General features: G+C 38.7%; 1 protein-coding gene across 3 annotated transcripts in view; it reads left to right on the top strand.

Moving 5' to 3' along the window:
* Positions 1-23,403, top strand: part of TMEM164 (transmembrane protein 164) — a 33,640-nt gene that overhangs the window by 6,416 nt on the left and 3,821 nt on the right. For 2 of the 3 annotated variants that reach the window (XM_061445731.1, XM_061445730.1), the window contains exons 3-5: positions 6,095-6,144; positions 7,810-7,876; positions 15,640-15,718. In XM_061445731.1, coding sequence (XP_061301715.1) covers positions 6,095-6,144; positions 7,810-7,876; positions 15,640-15,718 — 196 coding nt within the window. Of the gene's footprint in view, positions 1-1,211; positions 1,311-6,094; positions 6,145-7,809; positions 7,877-15,639; positions 15,719-23,403 lie in introns of those variants that run through there. The other variant, XM_061445732.1, reaches the window with a different exon arrangement.

The raw sequence follows: 23,403 nt of genomic DNA on the forward strand, positions 1-23,403 counted from the left end.
GAACAAGGTTTGGCCAATTCATGCTCTATCTTGAGCTGAAAATGTGCGTGCTTCAGTCAGGGTGATGGGGATTGTGGTAATATGTTGTGCTACTGATTGATGTTCTATTTGAGGAACTTGGAGATTCAAGCTCTAGGTTAAGACTTTGTTTTAAAGTTGCTAGAATTTGGAAAGGAATATAGAAAGTGGGGAATTGACAAGAATAAATCTTGCTCTCTAAAAAGGATTAGGGATTGCATGATCGTAAATTCTAAGTGACAAAGCTTAACTTTATTACCCCAACTGTTTACACTGAGAGTTATTGTCTAAAGGCTATTAGGTGAATCCTTAGGTAATCAGGTATTGGTTTGTTTTGATGAGATCATCAGAGATTTAAAGCAAATAGCAATCAAAGTGTAATGTTTAGTTTGAGCAACATGTTATGGAGACACAGGCTTTTTTTTTCCATTTCTTTTTCACTCTTCTGTGTGCGTTTTGTTTGAGAATGGAGCTGTTAAGAATTGTTTCGGTGTTCTCTCCAGTGTTGTATCACTGTTGGCTGTAACATATTTTTAGGATGGATTTTTTAACCTGTTTAGCAGTTTCACACATCATTTACTGTAGGCTGTTCGCTAGCAGTTTAAACTGATGCTTCAGGAATATCTGCCTGAGGCCTCCAGGAGCCTCAGTGTAGCAGTGGACTGAATAAAATAAAATAGCAGCAGTAACAATATTGGACACCTTGTAAGTTCCAAAGATCAGGATGACTTTGATCTAATGATTTACATTCTAAAATCCCCTTTCTTTGTTGTCTCCCTTTCACTGCTGTAAATGTTTGTTGTAAATGATAGTTTGTATAAAACCAGCTGCTGAAGCAAAGCTGTCTGATGGAGTTGTTAAACCATTACTTTCTGCTAAATGATAGGGTAATTATTTTAAACTTTAATTTTAGAGTTAATTAACAAAATGTTCTACATCTTTTAAATTATCCAGCTGCTTGAATGGTCCTTACCTTATGTTTTACTGTTGTGGGGGAAAGTGGGTGGTCTTGACACCTACAGTAAAATACACTTCGTTTTACTGCTGTATCTTAAGGTACCTCTTAATCCCTTCTCCTCCGAAGGGTACTTTGATACACCTAAGAGTGAGTGGAAATTTTTATTTCAGAAGAAATGAAAATCTAACTTCTTGAAGTTTTCATTTTGGAATAGTGCATTAAACCAATTTATGACCTGCAATCTTTGAAAAGAAAGATACGTTTCCAGTCTGCTGCAACACGGTAACTAAATCAAGCAGGCAGCTCAGGGACAGACAAGCTGTTCTTTTGGAAGGTAAATGAAATCTGTGCTGCTGTGTGAGATGCACTGGTTTTACTTGCAGTTTAGCTGTCTTCTGCCAGAAACAAGTGTACTTGTAAGGCATCGGTAAGCATTCCCATTGATATTGTAAGTGGTACTTCGTGTGATGTTAAATATGGAACGGTTAAGAGTTGTGTGACTTGTTCTTTTCTTCCCCTGCTACCCTTTGAATTGTCTCATTTTGTCTCTTTAGTTTGTTTCTGATCAAACAAGATGATCTTTGTGTTATGCTTGTTTCTGTCTCAGCAGGACTAAAACTGGTAGGAGAAAAGCCTTTCATGACAAGTTTTGACTGTGCTCTGCCTCACTGTAAAAATAGCGTCATTAAAATACTTCTGAAGGGAGCTGTTAAGTATATTATTTTGGAGGAATTTGAGAGGTTTTGGAATCAATAGACCCTGGGGATTCAGCCAACTCACAGGACAAAAAATGCCCAAACCAACCTAAAAATGAGTGGTCTCTCCCAGTTCAGAGTGGTCATGGAGTGAGGCAGTAACATTTAATGAATAGAATGGTACCAGGCTTAGATATTTGAAGAGGTATTTTACTTCAGGTCAGAGACACTATTGCTGTCCCAGACATAGAGAGATCATTTGGAGCATTCTCTTTTTGTTAGTGCATGGTTAGAAGAAGAGAACTTGTAAGAGACTGTTGGGCAGCCCAGTCATGGGCGAGTTCAGAGCAACCCTAAATTCAGTCTCTAAGATTTTTGTCTCGGTGAAGGAATGGTTAAGTAGTGCAATCCTGTACATTGCAGTCTTCAAGCTGTAACATCCCTGCTGACCCATCATGTGTTGTGGTGTGACCTTTGTATTTGGGTTTATGCAGGATAGTGCTGACTGTACAGTTCTTTATGCCAGCAGTATTTCCCATGGGAATGGACATTGTTATTTATGGTCTTGTAATTATGAAGTATATTGTCAGAATTTCTGACTTACGTTTTCATCTGGATCCTCAATGTTAAGTGAACTTTAGTTTGCAGGTTGACTAGTGTTAGGAGTTTCTTTCAGATTTGTTGCCTGAGAACAATTGTAAAATCTTCTGGTCCTGTGCTGGTGGAAGAGACTCACACAGCCTGATTCACAGTGTCATCCCTGCCTAGGACTTGGTACTGATACGTTTCCTTGAGGCCATGTGTGAGTTTGTACACTCACTTGCATTAGCCTATAGTCTTTTACAGGCTGAAGAGTCTTAATGTGTTAAATCCATATATGGAAGATGTTCTGTACTTATTGATCATTCTTGTTGACCTCTGTAACCCTTTCCTAAATTGCCCTTTTTTTTTTTTTTTTTTTTTTGAGATTGAGAGGTTAAAGTGGGAGGGAATGATCACAACTGGCGGTGTTCAAGGCCAGGCTGGACAGAGCCTTGGGTGTCATGGTTTAGTGTGAGGTGTCCCTGCCCATGGCAGGGGGGTTGGAGCTAGATGATCTTAAGGTCCTTTCCAGCCCTAACTATTCTATGATTCTGTAACTGTGCCCAGAATTCAGCCTGTCAGACAGTGAATATCTTACAGCTTATTTTTCCCTCTGGAAATACTGTCTGTACATTTTGGATTTCTGGTTAATTCTTCTGTCCTTTTCATTTTTAATGTGAAAATGTAACAGGTAACAGATCTGACAGAGTAAGGAGGGACACCAAAATTGTTTCTTAGTGTTTCTTCTAAATTGCAAGTTCCATTACTCTGCCTTGAGCAAGGAGAAGCTACTTAAGTGTGTTTTAAAATACATGTTGTCCTGTTTACACTAGAACTCTGCAACGTGCTGGCGAAGGGGGCTCACGTCTGTGCTAGCCTGAGTGCGTAAAACCTTGAGAGTTCTGGCAGGAAAACAGAGGCTGGGAACTGTTCACAGCCATGCTGCTAATTTAATATGACATTGTTTGGTTTACAAAACATAACTGTTTCCTCCTGCAGGGCAAAGGATTTTATTTCCAGTATGAGTGAAATGTAATAGGATTATGTGACCGTTTGTGTTGGAGCTTGTGAGCTTGTCTGCTGTGAACTAGATATTTTAGGAGTTTTTCATTACTCTGAGCTGAATGATGACCCTTTTTATAATGGTTGAGTCAGTGATACAGTCCTTTGAAAATCAGATACAGGGGGTGTCTTGTAAAATAACCCCTTTAAGAGGCTGAGGTTTATTTATCACAGAAAGTATATGCATATTTAGAGAGAAAGTGCTTGATATTAAACTGCTAAAGCTGAAACGTATGAAAATCTCTTCCATTATCCTGGAGTTTTAACATAAACATTCTGGTTACGATTTCTCTGCCGTCGTAAGAAGTGGAAGTCAGGCTTATATTCTGAAAGGTCCCTCATAAAAGAGGGACTTAATTGCATAAAACATTAAATATTTGTTTTTCCCTCATCAGTCCTGAAACTGTGTTTCTTGCAGTAGAATTGACATAGAAATACACAGCTGTGAATCTGGTTCTCTTCTTTGCCTGTCTCCATGGTAGTGAAGAATTGGCATGTCAGTTGTTGTAACAATACCATCCTTTTTTAATACTAGCTATTTTTTAACCTTAGTGCTGAGATTCAGACAGTATACAGACTTGTGTTGTAGTTTTTGCTCTACCATGTGGTACTTGAAGCACTTTTCACTGTGTCAGAAAAACCAATAACTGGTGTGATTAAGTCACATTTCTGGTTTGATTATTTTATGCATATAGAGAAAAAGGTTGATCTGCTTTAAGATGTCGGAAATGAAAAAAAAATCATACTGGGAGAGCAGAAGGTATGAATTGTGCTTCAGAAGAAACAGGTTTCTGAATTTAAGGAACTCATAAAATAATTTTAATTTAAAGCTCTGCATGAACTAGTGAGACTCTAAATATTGCATCTTCTTTTGCTAACATACAACATGTGTTAAAAAGTTACACTAATGCATATAAGTAGCATGGGAAAAAATAGTTATTGTAAAAGACCTGTAGAAGACATTTATGGTGCCCAAAGAAGGAGAAATATAGTCCACAATTCAAGGAACTTCAGTTAGTAAACAAAGTTTACTGCAGAATATGCAGTGATGGAATAGTGAAGCATAGTGAGTGTTAGACGCTTTTCCTAGAAGCCATACATATATATGTCTTATGTGCAAGGTGACGTGTAGACCACTCGGAAGAATGTTCTGGCATATACTTCTTAGTACAAAAAAGCATCCATTAGTAGCTTGTCATCAGGTGTTTGTTATGTTTTCTTTCTCTTTAACCTGCTCTGATGAGTTAAAATTGCTTGCCTTTTAAATTCCAGACTTATGAGAAACTCTGGATTTTAACAATATTCACTAAGGAAATGTCTTGAGGGGTACATTCAGTCAGTTTTAATTGCTGCCTCTTTCCTGCTGTGCTTTTATTAGAATTCTGTATGACTTAGGAAAAACAATTTGTATGTGTGTGTATTCTAAACTGTTATTGAGGCTGACTTGAATTAAACATACAAGTAAGTGAATCAGAGAAATAAATGGTTGTATATTAACAGCTTGCATTGGAAATAAGACATTTTGAATGTGTGTGTGTGTTCGTATGGTAGAAGCAGCAACCCCTTTTATACACAAGGGCTCAGTGATATGATCCAGACTTCAACATTTCTACTGTTGCTGCAGCAAGTACATGATCTGGGAGTAATTAAATTGAATATACATCAGAAGCCTCTTCCCAGCCTTGCAGCGCTTCAAACAAACATGTTGGATGAATTGTTTAATCTGGCTTGTCCGTAAAGCAGACATTCTCCAAATGCTCTCACTTGAACTGATTTAAAGATCACTACAAATCTGTTTTGTAGGTTGGCAGTGAAATGTATTGTGAATTTGTTTTAGCAACAGCAGTAAAAAGTGTGATTCATTTATTTCTTATAAAATAAATGCTTATCAGACAGTAGGCCAAAGTCTCTTCTTTGCAGTAGTGGGCAGTATAAAAGGTATGAGTTTTATCACTGAGCACTTAGGTAGTAATCTCTTCATATCTAGAGTAAAGCTTGCTGATAGGAAGTATTTCAAGTTGCTGTGAGAGGTTTTGTACAGCAGTATCAAAAGAGTATGGTTATCTAAATTTAGGTGGGGCATTTTTGCAGATCAACCATACTTTATCACATGAAAATTGAAATCAAGTCCTATTTGTGGTAGTAGTATGGCTTGTAAAATAAACATGCTGATCCAGTTGTACTCTGTTATTTTTGGTCTTGTGAAACAGCTAATAACTGGTGAAAATGTTACGGTACTTTAACATACTGTATTGAGTATGGAAGTGAACATATTTAAAGATGACTGCTAAGCTTATAGAGCAGATAATGAGGTAGCCTTATTTCGGGAAGCATGAAAAGGCTTCTCTACGCAGCCATCTAGCATGAAGTCTTCAAGAGCTGGGTCCTACACTGCTGAGGGGGAAGTACTGTCATTGTAAATGACTGGTCTTCAGCACAGCAGGGGCATTATCATGATACAGGGCTAAGGGAGCTGCTGTAGTAAGATGATTGGTAATACAGTAAAGTGCTTTGTAAGAGACCTTTTGTAATGACAACATCAAACAGGCTAGAATTTCACTTGTTTCTTAGGCACCGACTAGGTGCTACTCATACTGCTTGAATCCTTTTATATGTAGATAATGTGAGACCTTTTGATTTGTTGAAGAATTTTAGTCTCTTCTAGCTCTTCTTTTACATAGTTCTGCTTAGAAATGATTTGTGACCTACAGAACTAGGAAGGAAAGATATAAAAAATTGAGTCTATATCATTAATTTAAATTTGTTTCTACCATTTCAGATTTTTCTTCTTGCCTGTCCCCCATGCCGGGTTGCAATGATTCTCTTCAGGTAATGCCTCTTCCTTACTAAATTTCTATCTACTTATGACTTATGACTTTCTATCTACTTATGACTTAGCTTAAGTCATAAAATATTAAGATATATATCTGTTTGGAAAGGCATATTGGTTGGAATGAAAAATGACACCTTGAAAATCGTCAGGGCTTAAATCATGGGTGTTGAGCCACATACCCTGGGTTCTTTTGTACCGTGGTTTTGGCCTTGCTTAGCCACTTGGATTATCTCAGTGACAGATAAGAATGCAGGAGTCTTCTGCAGATTAACCTATGGGTTTGCGTAATTTATGTCATGGGCCTTGTACCTCTTTATTTTCCTCACTAAAAATTAATAACTGGACAGGGCCATGCATACAGGAAGGATCTAGTTTTAACGCTGTGGATTTAAGTTAAATAGTGGAAGCAGATTCCTGCTGACTTGTCTGTTTCCTAAATCTATGCAATCTTTCCTAAAATATTGCATATTGTTACTAACTTCAGGAAACACAAGAATTCCTAATGTGCAGGAAGCTCTAATGGGCTGCCACAGTAGAGTTCAGTAAGCAGCTGAGAAGTATAACTGGTCATATTGTGGGGAGACACACAGGAATGGCTGTAGTTGCCACCGTGACAGCTCTTTCTTGTGTTAGTCTAGGCAGTGACTGGAAAAATGATGATGGGGTTATGCCTCATGAATTATTTTGGAATTGCTGCTATCTCTCTGCAACTTTGTCCTGCTGTTCCCCATTTGGGCACGGAGTAGGCTGAATCCAGAGATCCTGTGTTAGTGTCTCCATCTTGGAGAGGGTGAAAAGTACATCTGGTATCCAGGGAATCCTGGATTTACTATGTGCATTTGCAAAAGACCAGTTGCAGAGTGAAGGCCTAAATATTTGTTATTTTTCAGAATGAGCTTTTCTGTTTTCTAACACCCTGACAGCATGTAAATTAGATTTGGAAAAACTATTTTGAAATTGTAATACCTTTTCCCCCCCTCAAGTTACTTTTAAATTCCTAAGAGTTTATGACAGGCAGTGGTTGTAAACAGTTTATTCTTTACTTTGTGTCTTATGTAAAGTAGATTGAACTAGAACTGACACTGTTTTTGTGTTCTTGTGATGCAACCATGGTGCCGAAGGAGATGGCTGGAAGCTATACAAAATACAGTATTATAATACTACTTTCCTGCCTTATTCTTTGCTTAGAACTTGCTGTTAAGTTTTGACAAATACAATTCTTCTTTTGTCTAAGGGACTTTTTCCAAATTCCTGAAGAATTCAGGCTTACTTTGAAGCTGAACATTTAAAGAGTTAGACAGGAGTAAAAACCTTTATCAAACATGCTATCTTAAGCTCTGAAAGACAAATGAACAGCAAAATTTCAACTATTTAGCAGCTTCCGTCATGAACAGGATTAACACAAATGAGCAGTCCAGGCTTTCTAGGGATCCAAAGCTCATTACAGAAAGCAGTCCTACTTCAGGAAGTTATTTGTGTATTTGAAGAGAGGTTTTTGTCCTGGTTGTTGTATTTCATAGTGCCTTAATTCAAATTCAAGCAAAAAGGTTTTTTTATGAATTTTCTTAAATCTCTTGCTACCTTTTATTAAAGAGACACTACATAAAATATGTGAAGATGTGTTTCTGTCTGTGAGAATAACACTACATCTCTCTTCTAAGGTTGCAGATGCATATGCTGAATGGGGCCCTCTTGGCATTGCTGTTTCCAGTTGTTAATACACGCCTGGTGAGTCTGCTGTACTTCTCCTCCTCCTTATTTATTTATTTATTTATTTAATATTTATTCCTAAAATATTTTCTTTGGACAGTTAGGCCTATGTTTTATTTGCTCTTTTAAAATTCATGTTACCAGGCTGTAGATTCCTACATAGGTCACTACCTTGGAGCCAGATACTGATCCAGTATCTTGGATTTGATCCAATATCAAAAGCCAGTATCTTGGACTTTTTCATGTTGATAAATCAATGTGGAAAGGTAACACTGCTGTATTCTAAGGATCAATTCCATCCTAGCCTTTAAATGGAGGGAAAACGTCATGGCTTTGAAAGACGCCTTCATCGGTTAGCATTGTAGCCTGTGGTCAAAATTCAGTTTCAGGCTTTTCAGACTATATGTAAATGTAAGATTCCTCAGGTATGGAAAATGTCGAATATTGTTGGTGGCTGTCACCCAGCTCCCCCAAGATTAGGCCCAGCAGGTTTTTTTCCCGTGCAAGCTTTCAAATCTGCTATAAAACTCCCACCTCTTGGACAAAAACTCAACCTGTTGGTGTCTCTAGAAAGATTCTTACTATACTGAGAGTTAATGTCAGAAAAGTTAACCTTAGTCTGAGCCATATGAAATATTTCTAAGGACTGTCTTTAACAGCTGTTATGTGTGTATATTAGAGCTGTGTGTATGTATATATGATTATATGCCTACGTGCTGTTCATTTTTGTGTCAGTTGACTTATTTGCAAGAATCTGTTGTAGTTATTTAAATGCCTGTTTTAATATAGATTTCACTTCTATTTATCTGCTTATGTTTGTATGGTGTCTGGATAAACTACTCATATCTATATCCATATAGCATGTGGATTAATGATATTATGAACAAAATTGGTGTGGACTTTAGACTCCATTACAAATCTCATTAGTGGCTGCTTGCAAATCTTGACTGCCCTAATAAGATTAAGTGTAAAATCTGCATCTGTGGTGAACTTCATAGATGATGCACTGTGTTCATTGCTCACACCGGTAGCTAAGGAGACCGGAAACCTGATGGTTCTATTGTTGCCTTTTAGGTAGTTTTTTTTTTTTTCTTCCCCTTTTTAAGACTATGAAATTTTGCACTGAGACATAGTTCAGTTGCTAGAGAGAGGATAATATGTCTGGAGGCTTTTACATGTGACAAATAATCTTCCATAAAGCATGACACACGCTGCATAGGAGGATGGATCATTTTCAGATTTCAGTGGATTTAGTTGTATAATAACCCTAGAGTTCATTCAAGATTGACGTTGTCCTTCATAGTTTGGTAACTATATGTATTTTTCAATTCTATAACATCTTATGTGCAGTTTGCAGTTATATTTTAATAAAACTTGATACTGCTGAAGTGGCATCAGATGAATAAAGCAAGTGGGTCCTTTTCTGATAAGGATTACTTTTGTATTTCAACCTTTCTAGTTTTTAAGTAAATCTAAATTTAGCATAACAGTGATTTTTCTGGGTAACCTTTTCAGGGTAAGATGTTGAAATATTTAATAAATCATTAGCCTGTATTTGCTCTGCCATTATTATGTATCTCATTTGTATTAGGGCAGTGGTAATTAAACAGGAAAAAACGAGGCTACTTATAAATTTCTCCTTAATTAGGTTTAGAGGAGCCAAAGGATAATGTCCAAGAGCAAATATTTTTTGAATAATACAACTCTAGGATATTTTTGGCCTGACAGATGCTTTCTAGGCTGTTCTCTTTTCAGTGTTTCTCCTGGCACAAGATAATGTGGGTGATGTTTTATAGCATTGCTGCTTTGACCCAGATTCTCTATTGGTAGACACACATTCTGCTCTGCAACTGTTACTGTAGTTTTTTTCACACTGACATGGTCCTGAAAGCAGTGAATGTTTCTTAAAGCTTAGCAGGAAGTCCAAAAAAGCAGTCATTTTGTCCGTGCTGTCTGCTTTGGTTTGTAGTATCCAAGTCCTGATTCTCTCAAGAACTGTTGTCTCAAACTTTTAAATCCAGTTTTAAGTTATATATTTTAGTGTGTACATGTTTTATATAAAAATTTTGTCTACTTAGTAATGTCTGCAAATTGGTGTAATATATAGTGTATGGCACAAAAAGCATGAAGAATCAGGCACCTAAACTATTAAGTAAGTGAGGAGTGATATGTTGTCTGGGGGCAGAGAGAGTCACAAGGTCAGTGGGAACTGGAAAGCAGGAGACTGTTGCCTCAAATGGATATATTGCATAAGCACCAAAATGCCTCACTGTTATCTTCCATAGTGTACAATGTATTTTATCTTTAGAAGTTATTTGATGTCTTGGTGGTGATAGTTTTCATTGTCTTCATCTGACCTTCTCCTAAAGCTGTCTTCCATGTGGATTGCCTGAGTTATCTCACAGGCAGCAGATGAGCACTGTTGAGCTGCAGTTTCTCTTTGGAGAAGCCTGCTAATTTGACAAGTTCAGCAGTAGCATTTACATGCTAGCTAGCAAACTGTGTGCCATGATGGAGGTGAAAGCAGTGAGATGCACAAGGAAATAAGCTGTTTTATTTGTGCATATCAATAATCTGGAAGGGACAAGAGACAGAAGATACAGAATGAAAAATAATCATTAATTCACCAGCAAATGGGTGTTTGTTAAGGAACTAGTGGCTGTCAGGATCTTGGTTCTAAGTGTTAAACGAGTCAGAGTAATTTCCAGAACACCTCTTACATCTTGTGGCACAATCTGTTAGGGTCATGTATTTTTGCTACCAATCACTTTACTTAATGCATTGTAAGTATTACTTTATATATATAATTCAATGTTAGATTATCCTGAAAAAGAAATTTCTGGTAGCTGATAGCATAACTCTTCATTTTCTTGTATCTGTTGAAATTTTTTAGAACCCGAGTCGTTTCAAAACTATTCCTAAATATTAGTCGCCAGTGGAGAGTTGAGATACTCATTGAGACTACAGCAGAAAGTTTCTGCCTTCTGTTGTTTTAACCTTTCAGTGATGCTATAATCCTTAAAAACCTTGTTGGGCTGTAATGGGCACATGGGATAGTATTCAAAGAAAAATGTAGCCTGAAAGATGAGGTCAGTCTATCCTCTTCTTTCCAAGGAAGTATTTTCCTGCTTTGGCATGATGCTGAAGTACCAGCAATTCACAGCCTTGAGCAACAGACGCACCCACTTGTGTTTAATTGGCAAGTAAATATTCCAGTTATTTGCTGCATTACTTACCATGTGCTGATGATGTTAAACTTTGTACATCAGAATAGTCACTGGGTAAAGAAAAAACAGTTTGTTTCTTAGGTGATGTTTGTCTTTCAGCAAAAAAAAGGGTATTTTAATTTTCACTCACAATTTCATTCCTTTCTCGTGATGTAAATCATTCTTGTCAGCACTAGCAGTTCACATGGAAAATAGAATAATCTTTTATGACCCTTAAGTAAATAGAGAAGGTGATGTTAAGGGAACTGGATTGCTAGGTTCCCAAGTGGGAGCCAAGAAAGGTGTAAGAGGATATACAGGGGTGGAAAGATCTCTTTCTACTCTGTATTTATATTATATAGAATATGGTATAGGTCCCGATAAATTTGCTATGCAAATAAATTTATTTAACTGCCAGAGACTCCAAATGTTGGAGAGTAATTGGTTTTGTTAACTTTCATACTGTGTTAAATTTTAAGGGGAACTCTTTCTGCTGGTTTAAAAGCAGGGTTTTTTTGCAAGGTGATGCCCTGAAAATGTTGATATTAGATGAAGTAAAAAAACAGGGCATGTCCCAGAGGCGTTGGGCTTTGCTCACACAGCTTCAATGGTGCAGTTTTAATGTTTCCAGAAGCTGCTATATTCTATTATTAGAACTATTTGGCTTGAGAGGTATGCATCCTAAATCTGGTTTAGGAACAAATCATACTCTGAGCAGTACTTCCAGTGCACTCTGTGTAGTGCCCGTGATCATTGCCTACTGTATTGCTGTTGCCTGTTAAGATAGGTAGTTAAGGTATAAGTAATTCACTGTACTGAATAGGTTGCCTGAAATGCTTGTGCCTACACAGCAACATGGAATAGGTTGTGGTAGCACAGTATGTGACATCAATACTGATTTCATCTAACTGGTACAAGGAAATAACAAGCAGTTGCACATTGGCAGATGTTGAGAGATTGTGCTTTGGTTGCTGGTAGGTGCTCAAGTCAGGGAGGGTTTCTGCAGCTTTAGGCAGTATCTGTGCTATATGCATTAAAATGGTATGGGTGTGGAAGTGGAGACTAGACTCACACTTATATTTGATAACTGTAAATCTACTTTCTGCTGGTGGTCATAAGTAGTCCTAATATTGTCTCTAGAGGAACTGGGAAAATACTATTTCAGAAATTGTTATTATCTACCTCTTTTGGACTTGACCTTACAAATGCTTGATTGTGTCCATTGTGTCATTAATGTAAGCTAGTTTGCATAATGAAACTGAGTGACTAGGAGACAGTATTTTATGAGACAATAAACATCAAATATAGTGCTAGTCAAACACTCAGAACACTGATAAAAGTCAGAACAAATGCATTTAGTGGAGAGTGCACTGAACAAAGCCTTTTCCTGATTTTTCTCAGTGAGCATCATCCTCTGTAGCGACAGGCCTCATGTCCTGGTTTAACCCCAGCTGCAGCTCAGCATCACACAGCTGCTCGCTTCTCACAGTGGGGTGAGGGAGAGAAGTGGAAGGGTAAACGTGACAAAACTCATGGGCTGATAAGATAAAGACAGTTTAATAGGTAAAGCAAAAGCTGTGCATTCACAGGCACAGTAAAAACAAGGGATTAATTCACTGCTTCCCATCCCCAAGAAACAGGGCTCCATCACACCTAATGACGACTTGGGAAGACAACTGCCATCACTCTGAACATACCCCTCTTCTTCTTCCCCCAGCTTTATGTGCTGAGCATGATGCCACTGGAATATCCCTTGGGTGAGCTGGGGCTAGCTGTTCTGGCTCTGTCCCTTCCCGTCTCCTTGTGCAACCTCAACCTCCTTGCTGGGGTAAGGAGCAGAAAAGGCCTTGACTGTGTGTAAGTGCTGCTCAGCAGTAACTGAAACATCCCTGTGTTATCAGCACTGTTTTCAGCACAAATCCAAACCATTGCCCCGTACCAGCTACTGTGAAGGAAATTAACCCTATCCCAGCCAAAACTAGCACATAAAGAAGAAAAACTCTTAAAACTTGTAATGATTTGGGTTGGAATCCTGGGGCCTTTAATATGCTCAATAGACAGTTTAGATTACAAGTCTTGCTAACAGATATTTAGTCATTCTGAAGCTCTCTGGGTCAGGTTGAAGAACTGAATCACAAACATCACCGGTTGGTTACAAGGGGGATACTGCTCTTTGGAGAGGCTGCTGGGTTTCTACAGGGGCACCTGAGCCTCTTGGGGCCTGTGAAGAGGGTCTACGTTGGAGATTGTTGGAGTCTGGATTTAAATACATGTGGCCTTCATGGGTGCCTATGGTCAATATTGGTAGAGGGACTGACTTGTTCTGTAAGTGTTGCTTTGAGTTTTTAATTTCTCAGACTTCACCACTTGCTGAAGTGCTTGTTTTCACAAAGAGGTTCATTAAATCCTAGACTGCTGTGGGTGACCCCTTCTACCTTGTCACTATTTGCAGTTTCTCTTTGCATATCTGCTATCTGTAAGTCCCTTATTGCTAAAACAATTTATAGCTAAGACCTTTAGAGCGGAGTGAGTCGGTTGCACAGGACAACTTTATAGATCATTATTTGTGTTTGTTCTTTTTGTGTTTGTTGTAGCCTGGCTGTACAACTTAGATGCTTGGTTGTACAGAAATTCTGCCTTTGTAGCTCTATACCAGCAGATGAACTTGCTGGTTGGTCAGGCTTCAGAACAAGCAATCTTTTATAGTGAAAAAAGATGTTTTGTTTTATAGGAAAAAAAAAATATTGTCAACACTACTGCAGCAAAACAACTGCTACTCTGTTCTCAGAAGTGTCCTGAGCATAGTATTTGTGTAACTGATGCTCACAACTCAGCAAGTGTAGAAGCCCTTATGAAACCACAGATAAATAGAGAATGCTCCTTGGCAGGAGTGGGTGCCTCACGTTGTGCTGTTTATATTGGGAGCTATTGTTTCTGAAGTGTGTCACTTCCAAGTGGAAGAAGTACAGCTCTTTCTCCAGTTAGGAAAACTGCCTGCTTTAGCCTCTTCCCAGGTAATTTGGATTCCCTCACTTTGCTCTCTGTGTCTTTCAACAAGGGACAGAAGAAAAGATTCATATTCAGGAAACCTCACAGCTTCTGTTGAGTTCTTGCTTTTGCATGCTATTATCTTGCTTGGTTTTATGTTTTGATACAGAGTTCTTGGAATAAAATAACCCAACAGTTTGTATGAAAGTTGTGAGGGCTTTTGTGTTGGTCTTTTTCTTTTGTTTTTTGCTTAGTCTCCCAAGAGCTGGCTGAACATCTTGGAGGTTGTAATCAGGACACTGATACTGTGCAGCTGGGGACGCCAGGACTAGCAGAATCCAGCTGTTGGGTTTAGCATCCTTGGCATTCAAAATAAGATATAAGAATTATTGTTGAATTTCAAAGATCACTGTATTAATTACCAGCAGTTTATTGACTACTGTTATTGGTAGGATTTGTGTCTGGAATCTCTGTGGAATGATAGAATAAGGCTGTGTTTGAACCAAAACTCAGGGCTTTGTGTTATTCCTGCGAGATTCCATACGTGTGTTGTGGTATTGTCCAGTTTTCACTTCTGAAAAATAATGGCAAAGTCTTTTCAGATCTGTAAGTGAGCTGCAGCGAGAAGCTGAATTCTGGATTTTGAGTTGGAATCTTTTCTACTACTCTTCAATTTCAAATGTGTTGCTTTAGTTTAACAAATAGATACAGGCAAAGGCACTTACAGACAGGAATAACTTTCAAATATGGCACATCACCTTTTCTAACTGATAAAAAGCTAGAATTAGTTGGGTCTGGATTAAAGGGTTCAAATTGAACACGGAGTTGTGGGTCAGGTTATTTTTAGCACAGTCTATCTGGCTTCTCTGAGAGATAACATGAATTCAGCTAAGCACATGGTCACTAACTGTGACTTCCCAAAAGTTGTCAGCATTTGAGAAATACCCGATTTAATACGAACTGGTAACTTGTTTATATGTATCTTTCTGCATCATCTCTTTAAAACCAGTGAAGTACTGATTATTTTATATTTTGTGGAGCTTGTAAGTTTCACACATACATGCAGATTGCTATAAATCAGGTCTTTTGATTTTTGCACAGGTCTCCTCAGCAATTATTTACATATGTATTTATTTATATACTTTTATATATAAAAGAACTCATTTATAGAATGCTATAAATAGAGTTTTACCACTCAGAAGGCAGCAATTATCTTTTCTTTCTAAATAGACTACTACCATATGGAGTGTATACAGTTCCTGGTTTGATTATTGAGGGTTTTGCATTGTTAATGGTAATTTATAGTTAAGAAAGGGAAAAGAGCAATTTTATTTTATTCCTTTTTTGCTGTGCTTTTAGCCAATTTTGAGAATTGTCTGCTTGAAGTGCTGCATTTGTGGCAAGGGGAATGGAATGGGTACACTTACCTGCACTTTCAAAGCACTGGCGATGAATGTCATCTCTTTGTTAATATGCATAGGTGATGAAATAACTGAAGGGTTTTTCATGGGTCATGAGGAGAATGGTTCCTTGAAACTCAGGTGTCAGTGATGAAAAACATTTACAAATATTTTCCTTATTCCACAGCTTCCATTTGAAATGGAAATTTATTACATCCAGCATGTGATGCTTTATGTTGTGCCCATCTATCTGCTGCGGAAAGGAGGTAGGTTGGCAATTTACTCTATACATATTGAATTGGTCCGGTACAGTGAAAAAGCTGTGCTGAATGGTTACCACAGGCTTTACTCTTACTCATATTTTACCAGTTTTCTCTGTGTTGTTAAGTAATAGTTTCCCATTTTAAGCTGGAGTTGCAACTGAGGTAGCAAAGAATTTTTTGTCAGGCTGTGAAAGGAGAATTAAAAAAGGTCTTTTGCCCAAAGGGATATTAAGAATGTGTTGGCATAACATGCACTCTCTTCCTTAGTAGCATCTCTGCTGTCTTGCAACATTCTTAAGTTGTTGTTGGAGTCTATTTTTAAGACTTTTTCCTTCTTAAATGCATCTTGAAGTACTGCAACTTCAAATGAGCTGAAAAAAGGTGTTATTATATCCCAATGTAAATATTAGTTGGCTAGTGAGAGAAACTCTTGGCATTCTGAAGCTCTAATGAAATGTAAATGTAATGACACATATTAATGAAATGAACTAGCTTGCTTCTTATCTCTTCTGATAAGATTACTGTCTTGCATTCACTTATACCATAATAGTTCACAAAGTCTGGGAATCCCAAATTGTTCTGCTGGCCAGTGATTTTTCTAATCGTGGCTCTTCAGAAGGGAATGCAGGATGCCTTGATCTAGTGTGGTGCTCTGCCCCCCTCTAGCGTTAACATGCCTCCAGCTGCATTTTCCAGCAGAGCTAAGTTGTTTTGCTCTGGAAATAAAAGATGGTAATTTGTGGTCCATATGTTCAGTGGCCTTTAATGAAAACCCCGAGGCTGTGACTTCAAAGAATAGGAGACAGGTTAGCAAATGCTCAGGACAAGCAGAGTGAGCCTCTTCCATTCTGGTGAATCTGCTGTATTTTATAGCAGCAGTTACTTACAGTGCTTCGTACTTACTGCACTATAGGTTTGTAACCTTTTTGTTTTTCACTGCTGAGGGAAACCAAATTAAAATGATCCAGAGGAAAACGTGAAGTGTAATACTTCAAAAGATTCTGCTTCTTCCTCTTACCAGAGTAATATGCCATGCAAATTTAATTTTAATGTGTCTTTGAGATCTTAAAATTCTGGCGAATAACGCAGAAGTGCAGTATAGCTGTTGAAATTGCGCAAACTTGGTAGAGAGAGGTGGGAGGTGTAAAGAGCCATGTAATACACTGTAGGTAATGGCAAACCATGCTCGTGATGTTGCTAAATCACTTCTTTTGATGGCCTCGAACTTCCTATGTAACATCATTTTAAGGCATGTTTGGTTTTGAGGTTTTTTTTATTGCTTTAAGGTTTGGCCTTGGATGTTGCTTGAAGTATTCCTCTGACCTTTGTTGAGTTGGTTTAGTTTCTTGTTAGTTTTGAGGTGAAGGTTCTCTGGGTTCTTGGGTGCCTGTTTCCTGGGGCTGATAGGGCTGTATCTGCATTTGGAGGGCTTTGTGTTGCACAGTTGTCCCCTAGCTCAGTTTCCTACATTTTTTGCCCTTTATTAATTTACAGGTATTTGCTGCCATCTAATGTTGACCTGATAGCAGTGACATTTCTAGAAGAACTTTAGCATCGGTTGAGACTGTCTTAAGGTGTGTGACTAATAACAGTTCCATTGCTTATGCAGTTGGCTCTCATCACCTGACTGACTGTAATACTTCCTTAGCAAAGCACCCATGGACTTTTGTAGGAGTTATGGCTAGTGAAACAGGAAGACGTAGTGTATGAAAAAAATTACTCAGCTTAAAAACATTTGTTACTATGTTGTCATTTCACTAGCACCTTTGTTTAAAGTACTTTCTGAGTAGCTCGTACCCTATATTCTAATTATATGTTGTGAAAATTGCTTTTTCATCACTGACATTGATTGGCATGCAGCTTTATTTCTGGATTTAAGATAGAAATTTCTATCAGTGAGTCTATGGATTATGACTGGGAGAAGTAATTGAAGGGTAGTAAAATTGAAAACATTAGAATGAATGGATTGCATATGGAAGTATATACCAAACCAGTTTTATTGGGAATCTGTCAATTTTACTGACGGCCTTAGTAGAAGCTCAAACTTTTCTGAAAGGCAGGTTGAGCAGAACACCTGAAGCAGAGCTGGTTCGTGGCTTACTCTACACAGAACTGCATGTCCAAGTTTGTTGACATGCTACTCAAGCATCATACCAGTCATGCATGCACATCCAGTTACCTGTTGAGGGGGTTCCTTTTGAAAGGAAACTGGGTGAGAGTAAGCAAGGGCTGTAATCACTCATTTGCTTTCTCTTCCTGCTGTTCATTACAGTGGTGAAGACTGCTCATGCTATACTGGCAGCATCATCTTCATGTTGTGTGTCGTCCCCGTCCCCCCCCCATGTAGGTGCAGGGGCTTTACCATGCTCAGGATCAAATTGATGAGAGATGTTCAGAACTCAGGCTGCAGTGTTGCAGTGAACTCACTGAAGCTCAAGGATGTATTCCCTCTTAGGGATTAAGACCTTTTTCTGTCTTCCTCTTTCCTCGCCTTCACCTCTGTACTGAGTGAATACAGATTCCTGTATTTTCCTTTCTAACGTATTTTCTTTCCAAGTGTACGAATGCATATGCATGCCAGGCTAGACAAATAAATGCTTATGCGCTATGGCTCAGATCTTTCTTGGCTGCAGTGAAGCTGTTATGCAAAATAGATGTAATGTAGACATAATAGGCCAGCATAGAAGATTCATAACTCAAGGCAGTTCTTACATCTGCATTTGGCAACTTCTTTGCTGAAGGAATCTCACCTTGTATCACCTGTGAACCCTACCAGAAATTACAGTATGTGCCTGGGCAGGACACAGCATTCCTGAAATAGCTGAATAGGCTATTTCTGTTTTCTTTTGTCCTTTGGAGGTGAGGCCCTAGCTTCCCTGTCAAAACAGTATGAATGCCTTTGTTGCTTCTGGATTGGTTTACTGTTGCATCAGATGACTGCTAGGATTGGCAGGAGGGAGGTGCAATGAGTGAGTTGTCAAGGTGCAAGGAAGAAGACAGGAACCGCAGCAGGGAAAATTTAGATCATGGAACCCACCCCTTCATTGAAAAACTACTCAAACCACATTCAACTACAGCTAAACTGGTCTTCTGAGGCATATGAGTATGCTCCGATAGTTATACTTTATGGTCCTGGGATAAAGGCTTAAGGAGATGACAGCTGAGCATGTGTAATGTCTCTTGTAACTGCCACAAATATTGCAACAGTGCACTAATCTGACCTTTTAAGATCAAGGCATTAGAAACCTTCATTGGTGTTCAGGATAACTTAGTTTTTCTAACTGTATATTCTTAACATAATGAAAAAATCATTAAAATCTAGCCTGCGCTGCGTCAGCCTTAAAGACTAGCAGCTCTTGACTGTCTTGGTCCTTAAGCTAGTTCGGTCGGATTTTCAGATGGATTTGACAGGATTAGATATGCACCTCATTTCAGAGCTTCAAATCGTATTGAATTTTGATCAAAGTGCAATTTTTATTTCCTGAGTGCTGTAAGCAAATGATATCATGCCACAACAGTTTGAAATAAGAGTTAATTTATAGCAGCTCCCTAGCACTGCGAGATCAAGAGAGAATCTCGTGTTTTTTGATTCTCAGCATTATTTAATGGAATTAGTAACTTAATAAAGCAGAAAAGGATGTTAGTGTTGAGGTGTTTTAGAATTTTGTTGCTTCAGGGAGCAATCTGATGTATGAACCTCTACCTGAAGCTCCAGGGTATCGGGTATGTTTAATTAAAGGCCCTCGTGTTGGTGTCGGAGTGGTTGTGTGGCTCTTGCACTTTAGCCTGCAGGGGGAGATAGTCTCCAGCACCCACTGTCGAGGTGGCTATGCAAATTCTCAGCAGTCACAATTCAAAGGCAGGTTGTCCACACTGTGGAGAGAGTAAAATTGATTTGGTTGCATTTTTTTTTTGGGGGGGGGGGGGGGGGAGGTGGTGGGTGGTTAAAATCTTTTGGTGCCAAAACTGACAGCAGTGGCATTGCAAATTCTGAACAGTCCTATGGTCTGACCCCATGTATTTTAAAAACTGAATGACTGTTGTGTAGCTGTGCACCCTGAATAGTCAAGTAGGTGAGTTCTTTGCTGGGGGTACAGTTGGAATTTTCAGCTTATAAGGCAGATGCTATATTTTGATAAGCAATGAAGAAACTGTCTCTCTGATTCCAGACATAAAGCCCTTTCCTTTTTTGATCCAAGTATCTTCAAAAATGGCATCAGAAGAGATGAAGTTCTATGGCACTGTCAGAAAGTCAATAGAAGTCGATTATTTCTTCCCCCCCCCCCCGGAGAATGCTTCTCTCACACTTCAGCAGATGGACAGAAGGGGCTTTCCAGCTTTCCTAAGGGCACTGCAGTGTTTCTCACCTATTGAGAAGCTGGGCTGAGTTGTAAGATGTAGAGCACAGATACAAAGTACAGACTAAAGGATCATGTTTCCTGTGGCTGTAAACTAGGAAAGTGCAAATTGAAGCATTTGGGGATCTAAACTTGTGCTTTCCATTGGCTTCCAGAGCTCGCTGGCAAGGGGTGGGGGCTTACCACATTTAAAGATATTTCAAGCTGTTGTATTCTTTCTCAGCCACTTCCTCGCTTTTTGACAGTTGACTGTATTTAGCTATATCTTTTCTTAGCTTTTAAATGGAATTATAAAGTGGACTTTATTATATACCTTAGTAGTAATGCAGGAAAAAAATCACTATGTGCTTGAATATAGCTAGGACTTTAGTTTATCCCCATCCTCAGTGAAATACTTGATAATGTAAAGCTCTTTCACTGAAACTCCTGGAGACCTGTCAACTCTTATGTATTATTTTCCTACTCTCTTGCTGGCAGCTTCCATGTTATTATTTCCAGCTTTACCTCCTGAATCTCATGTTATTAGATGTAAATGCCTGGTTCACTGCCCGGCTGTGCTTGGACTGTGGCACGTTGAGCAGCAGGGGAGCTGTTGTGTTCAGCAGCCAGAGGTGTGTGCTGTTGCTCTTACTGCAGGCTAATGCTGCAGTCTCTCTTCTAGCTTGATCATTTCAGGATAATCTTGTTTGATTTAAGAGAGCTGGAGAAGAGGAAGAGGGGATATGACTCTGTCTTATGACCCTTCCTTTGAAATGGTGGGGGCCTGTTAAAACTAAATAAGGAATTTAATGTGGAATTCTCCGAGTGGACCCAGGGTCAGTTCTCAGAGATAGAGAAGTTTAGAAGAGTATGTACTGGTATATGGAAGAATTACCACTATATGAAGGAAGAGGGAGAACTGCTGCTGCCTTACGGAATATAAAGAATGGTTCCTGAGAGGAGCAGGGAATGTAAGACCTCTGAGCTGATTCTGATGAGAGTAGCTAGCATTGAGGGAAATGGAAATCTCCTGGCCTAAGGTAGTGTTTTGAAATCTACACAGATTCAGAGCAGCTGTAGTGGAAACAGTGGGTTTCAGGCTCATCCTCTTGAGAACATTTTTCCTGTTTTCCCCTGGAAAGGAAGTTTTGTCTCCGCTACTTCCATAGGCCTCACTATTAGAATTAAATTAACCCTTTGATCAAGGGAACTAAAATGGAAATAAATTTGCCTTCACATTTTTATAAACTTGAAGATGAAGGAATGGTGATAGTTGCTTTGAGGGTGTGTTGGGCTGGAAAACTGGAAAAGCTCTATCACGTGTAGTGGGAATGAAAGCAAGGCATTAAGTAGGAGAGAGATTTTTCTAGTACCCTACTAAATTAAAAAATTATACTACATTTAGGTTCTAATGCTCTAACTCAAACAGGGGAGTAACTTTTTCCTGCAGCATGTTTTCACAAAAATACAAAAGCAGTATTATTTTCTATTAAAGTATGTTCAGATTTTTACAAGCCTGTATTTTGCGAACTTCAAACAAAAATAATAGTTCATAAGAACACCGGAACTAGCACAAGGCATTGTGGGAAGCAATGTAAATGAAATTGAGTCTCTTTGTCGATGCTGAGAATTTTAAAGCCATGCTTCCACTTCCAAGTTAACTTGCCACGTTCAAGGTCAACAGATTCTTGTTACAGGAGCAGATGATGAACCCCAAACCTTTCAAACTATATGAAATCCTTCCTATCAATGCTATTGCAAGAATGAAGTTTAAATTGAAATGGCTACTGCCATGCTATTTCAACACGAGCAAATATACAGCCTACTTGGATGACCCTGGTTTGGGAATGGTCTCAGTTGTCTGGGGCATGAGGATTTTTTAGATAAGTGCCAGACTGGTAGTTGGATTAAGTTTTGAAGAGTGCTTATTAACACAGAAGAATTGCATGGGATCCTTAGTGAAGAGAGCAGTGAAACTCACTTCTACCTATGGAAACTTGTTTCCTATGTAAAGAGCAAATAGCTTTTGCCAAAGCCAGCACAGGCCATTCAAGGAGCCGCTCAGCTGGGTCTCAGTTTTGCTGTTTGTATGTTTCTGTTAACACACTGTGTACTACAGTGCACTACAGTGTACCACCACACTGCTCTCTTAAACAGGCATCTGCTGAATAGCAGGACCGTAAAGTAATAAAACCTATTATTTTTCTGCTGATAAATGTACAGAAAATATCCCAGGTATGAATTTAAAATGAGTTTCCCAAAGCACACTTGGAAATCCAGAGCAGTCTGAAGTGTTTCCGTGTAGAGGTCATTGTTTCCTCTTTGTCCCTTGATGTCCAAATAATGATACTGCTGAAAACCACACTGTTATTTTCATTGTGAAATCTAGCAAGGAGGGCTTTTTCTACTACAAAGTGAAATCAAAAATCTGTAGAGGGCGAGAGCTGCTAATGGATTTTTGTGAATTTTGAAACAGAGAGAGGATGTAGCAGAGTGAAATTCTGTGCTGCAGGAACCTGAACAGCTTTCCTAAGAGACTTCTGAAGTACGATTCCCTGATGAGATTGAAGCTGGACATGAGAAGCTTCAGTTCAAAGCCAAATTATGTCACTGATCTGTTTTGTCACCTCGTGCAATTTCCTCACTCTTCAAGGGGCTGCTTTGTCCCTCCAGTCTTGTCTCATAGCTGGGTTCACTGGTCTATTTTAGTGTTTATATACTACCTGCTTTGTAACCAGACAAATTCACGTGAAACCTGGTTTGGTGTAGCACTACTCTGCCAGCTCCTGGCAGCTGTTTCAGATATCTTATTTGAATTTTATCTTTTGTTTTACATCTGTGTTAAACATGCACCTAAAACTGCAAAGACAATAGAAAAAAGCTTTGCAAGTCAAACTGTTTTCTTTACAGCTGAGCACAAAGCATTTCTGTATAGTTTGACCAGGTCACATAAAGTTGGTTCAGCCAAAAACAGAGCTGTGATCGCCTGAACTCTGACACTAAGGCTGGTTGCCTTCTCTCTTGCTCTCTGTAATGAAAAACCATATTCAAGGTGGTGTCACGTATCTGATGTTTTCAGGCAGTGGAGTTTAATGAATATCATTGCTATTGAAGAACAGTCTCCAAATAGGATATCGGCGCTTAGCTCATGCCTCCTGAGTGTGTTTGAAGAATTACACTGTTGTGAATTTTTCCTTTAGCTGTAGAGCACTCCACTTTGAATTAGTCATGTAGAGTTCTCTTACCTTTGGGTTTTGCTTATACTTGAGACACTTCTGACCTTCACCTTCCCACTGGATAAGGAATCTTATGAGCTGCCTTATGTTTTCAGAGTAGCTTCTCTGCTCATAT

This window comes from Pezoporus flaviventris, unplaced genomic scaffold (assembly GCF_033815535.1).
Source record: "Pezoporus flaviventris isolate CSIRO_AGI_PZ_B2104156 unplaced genomic scaffold, CSIRO_AGI_Pfla_v1 ptg000005l, whole genome shotgun sequence".
Lineage (NCBI taxonomy): Eukaryota > Metazoa > Chordata > Aves > Psittaciformes > Psittacidae > Pezoporus > Pezoporus flaviventris.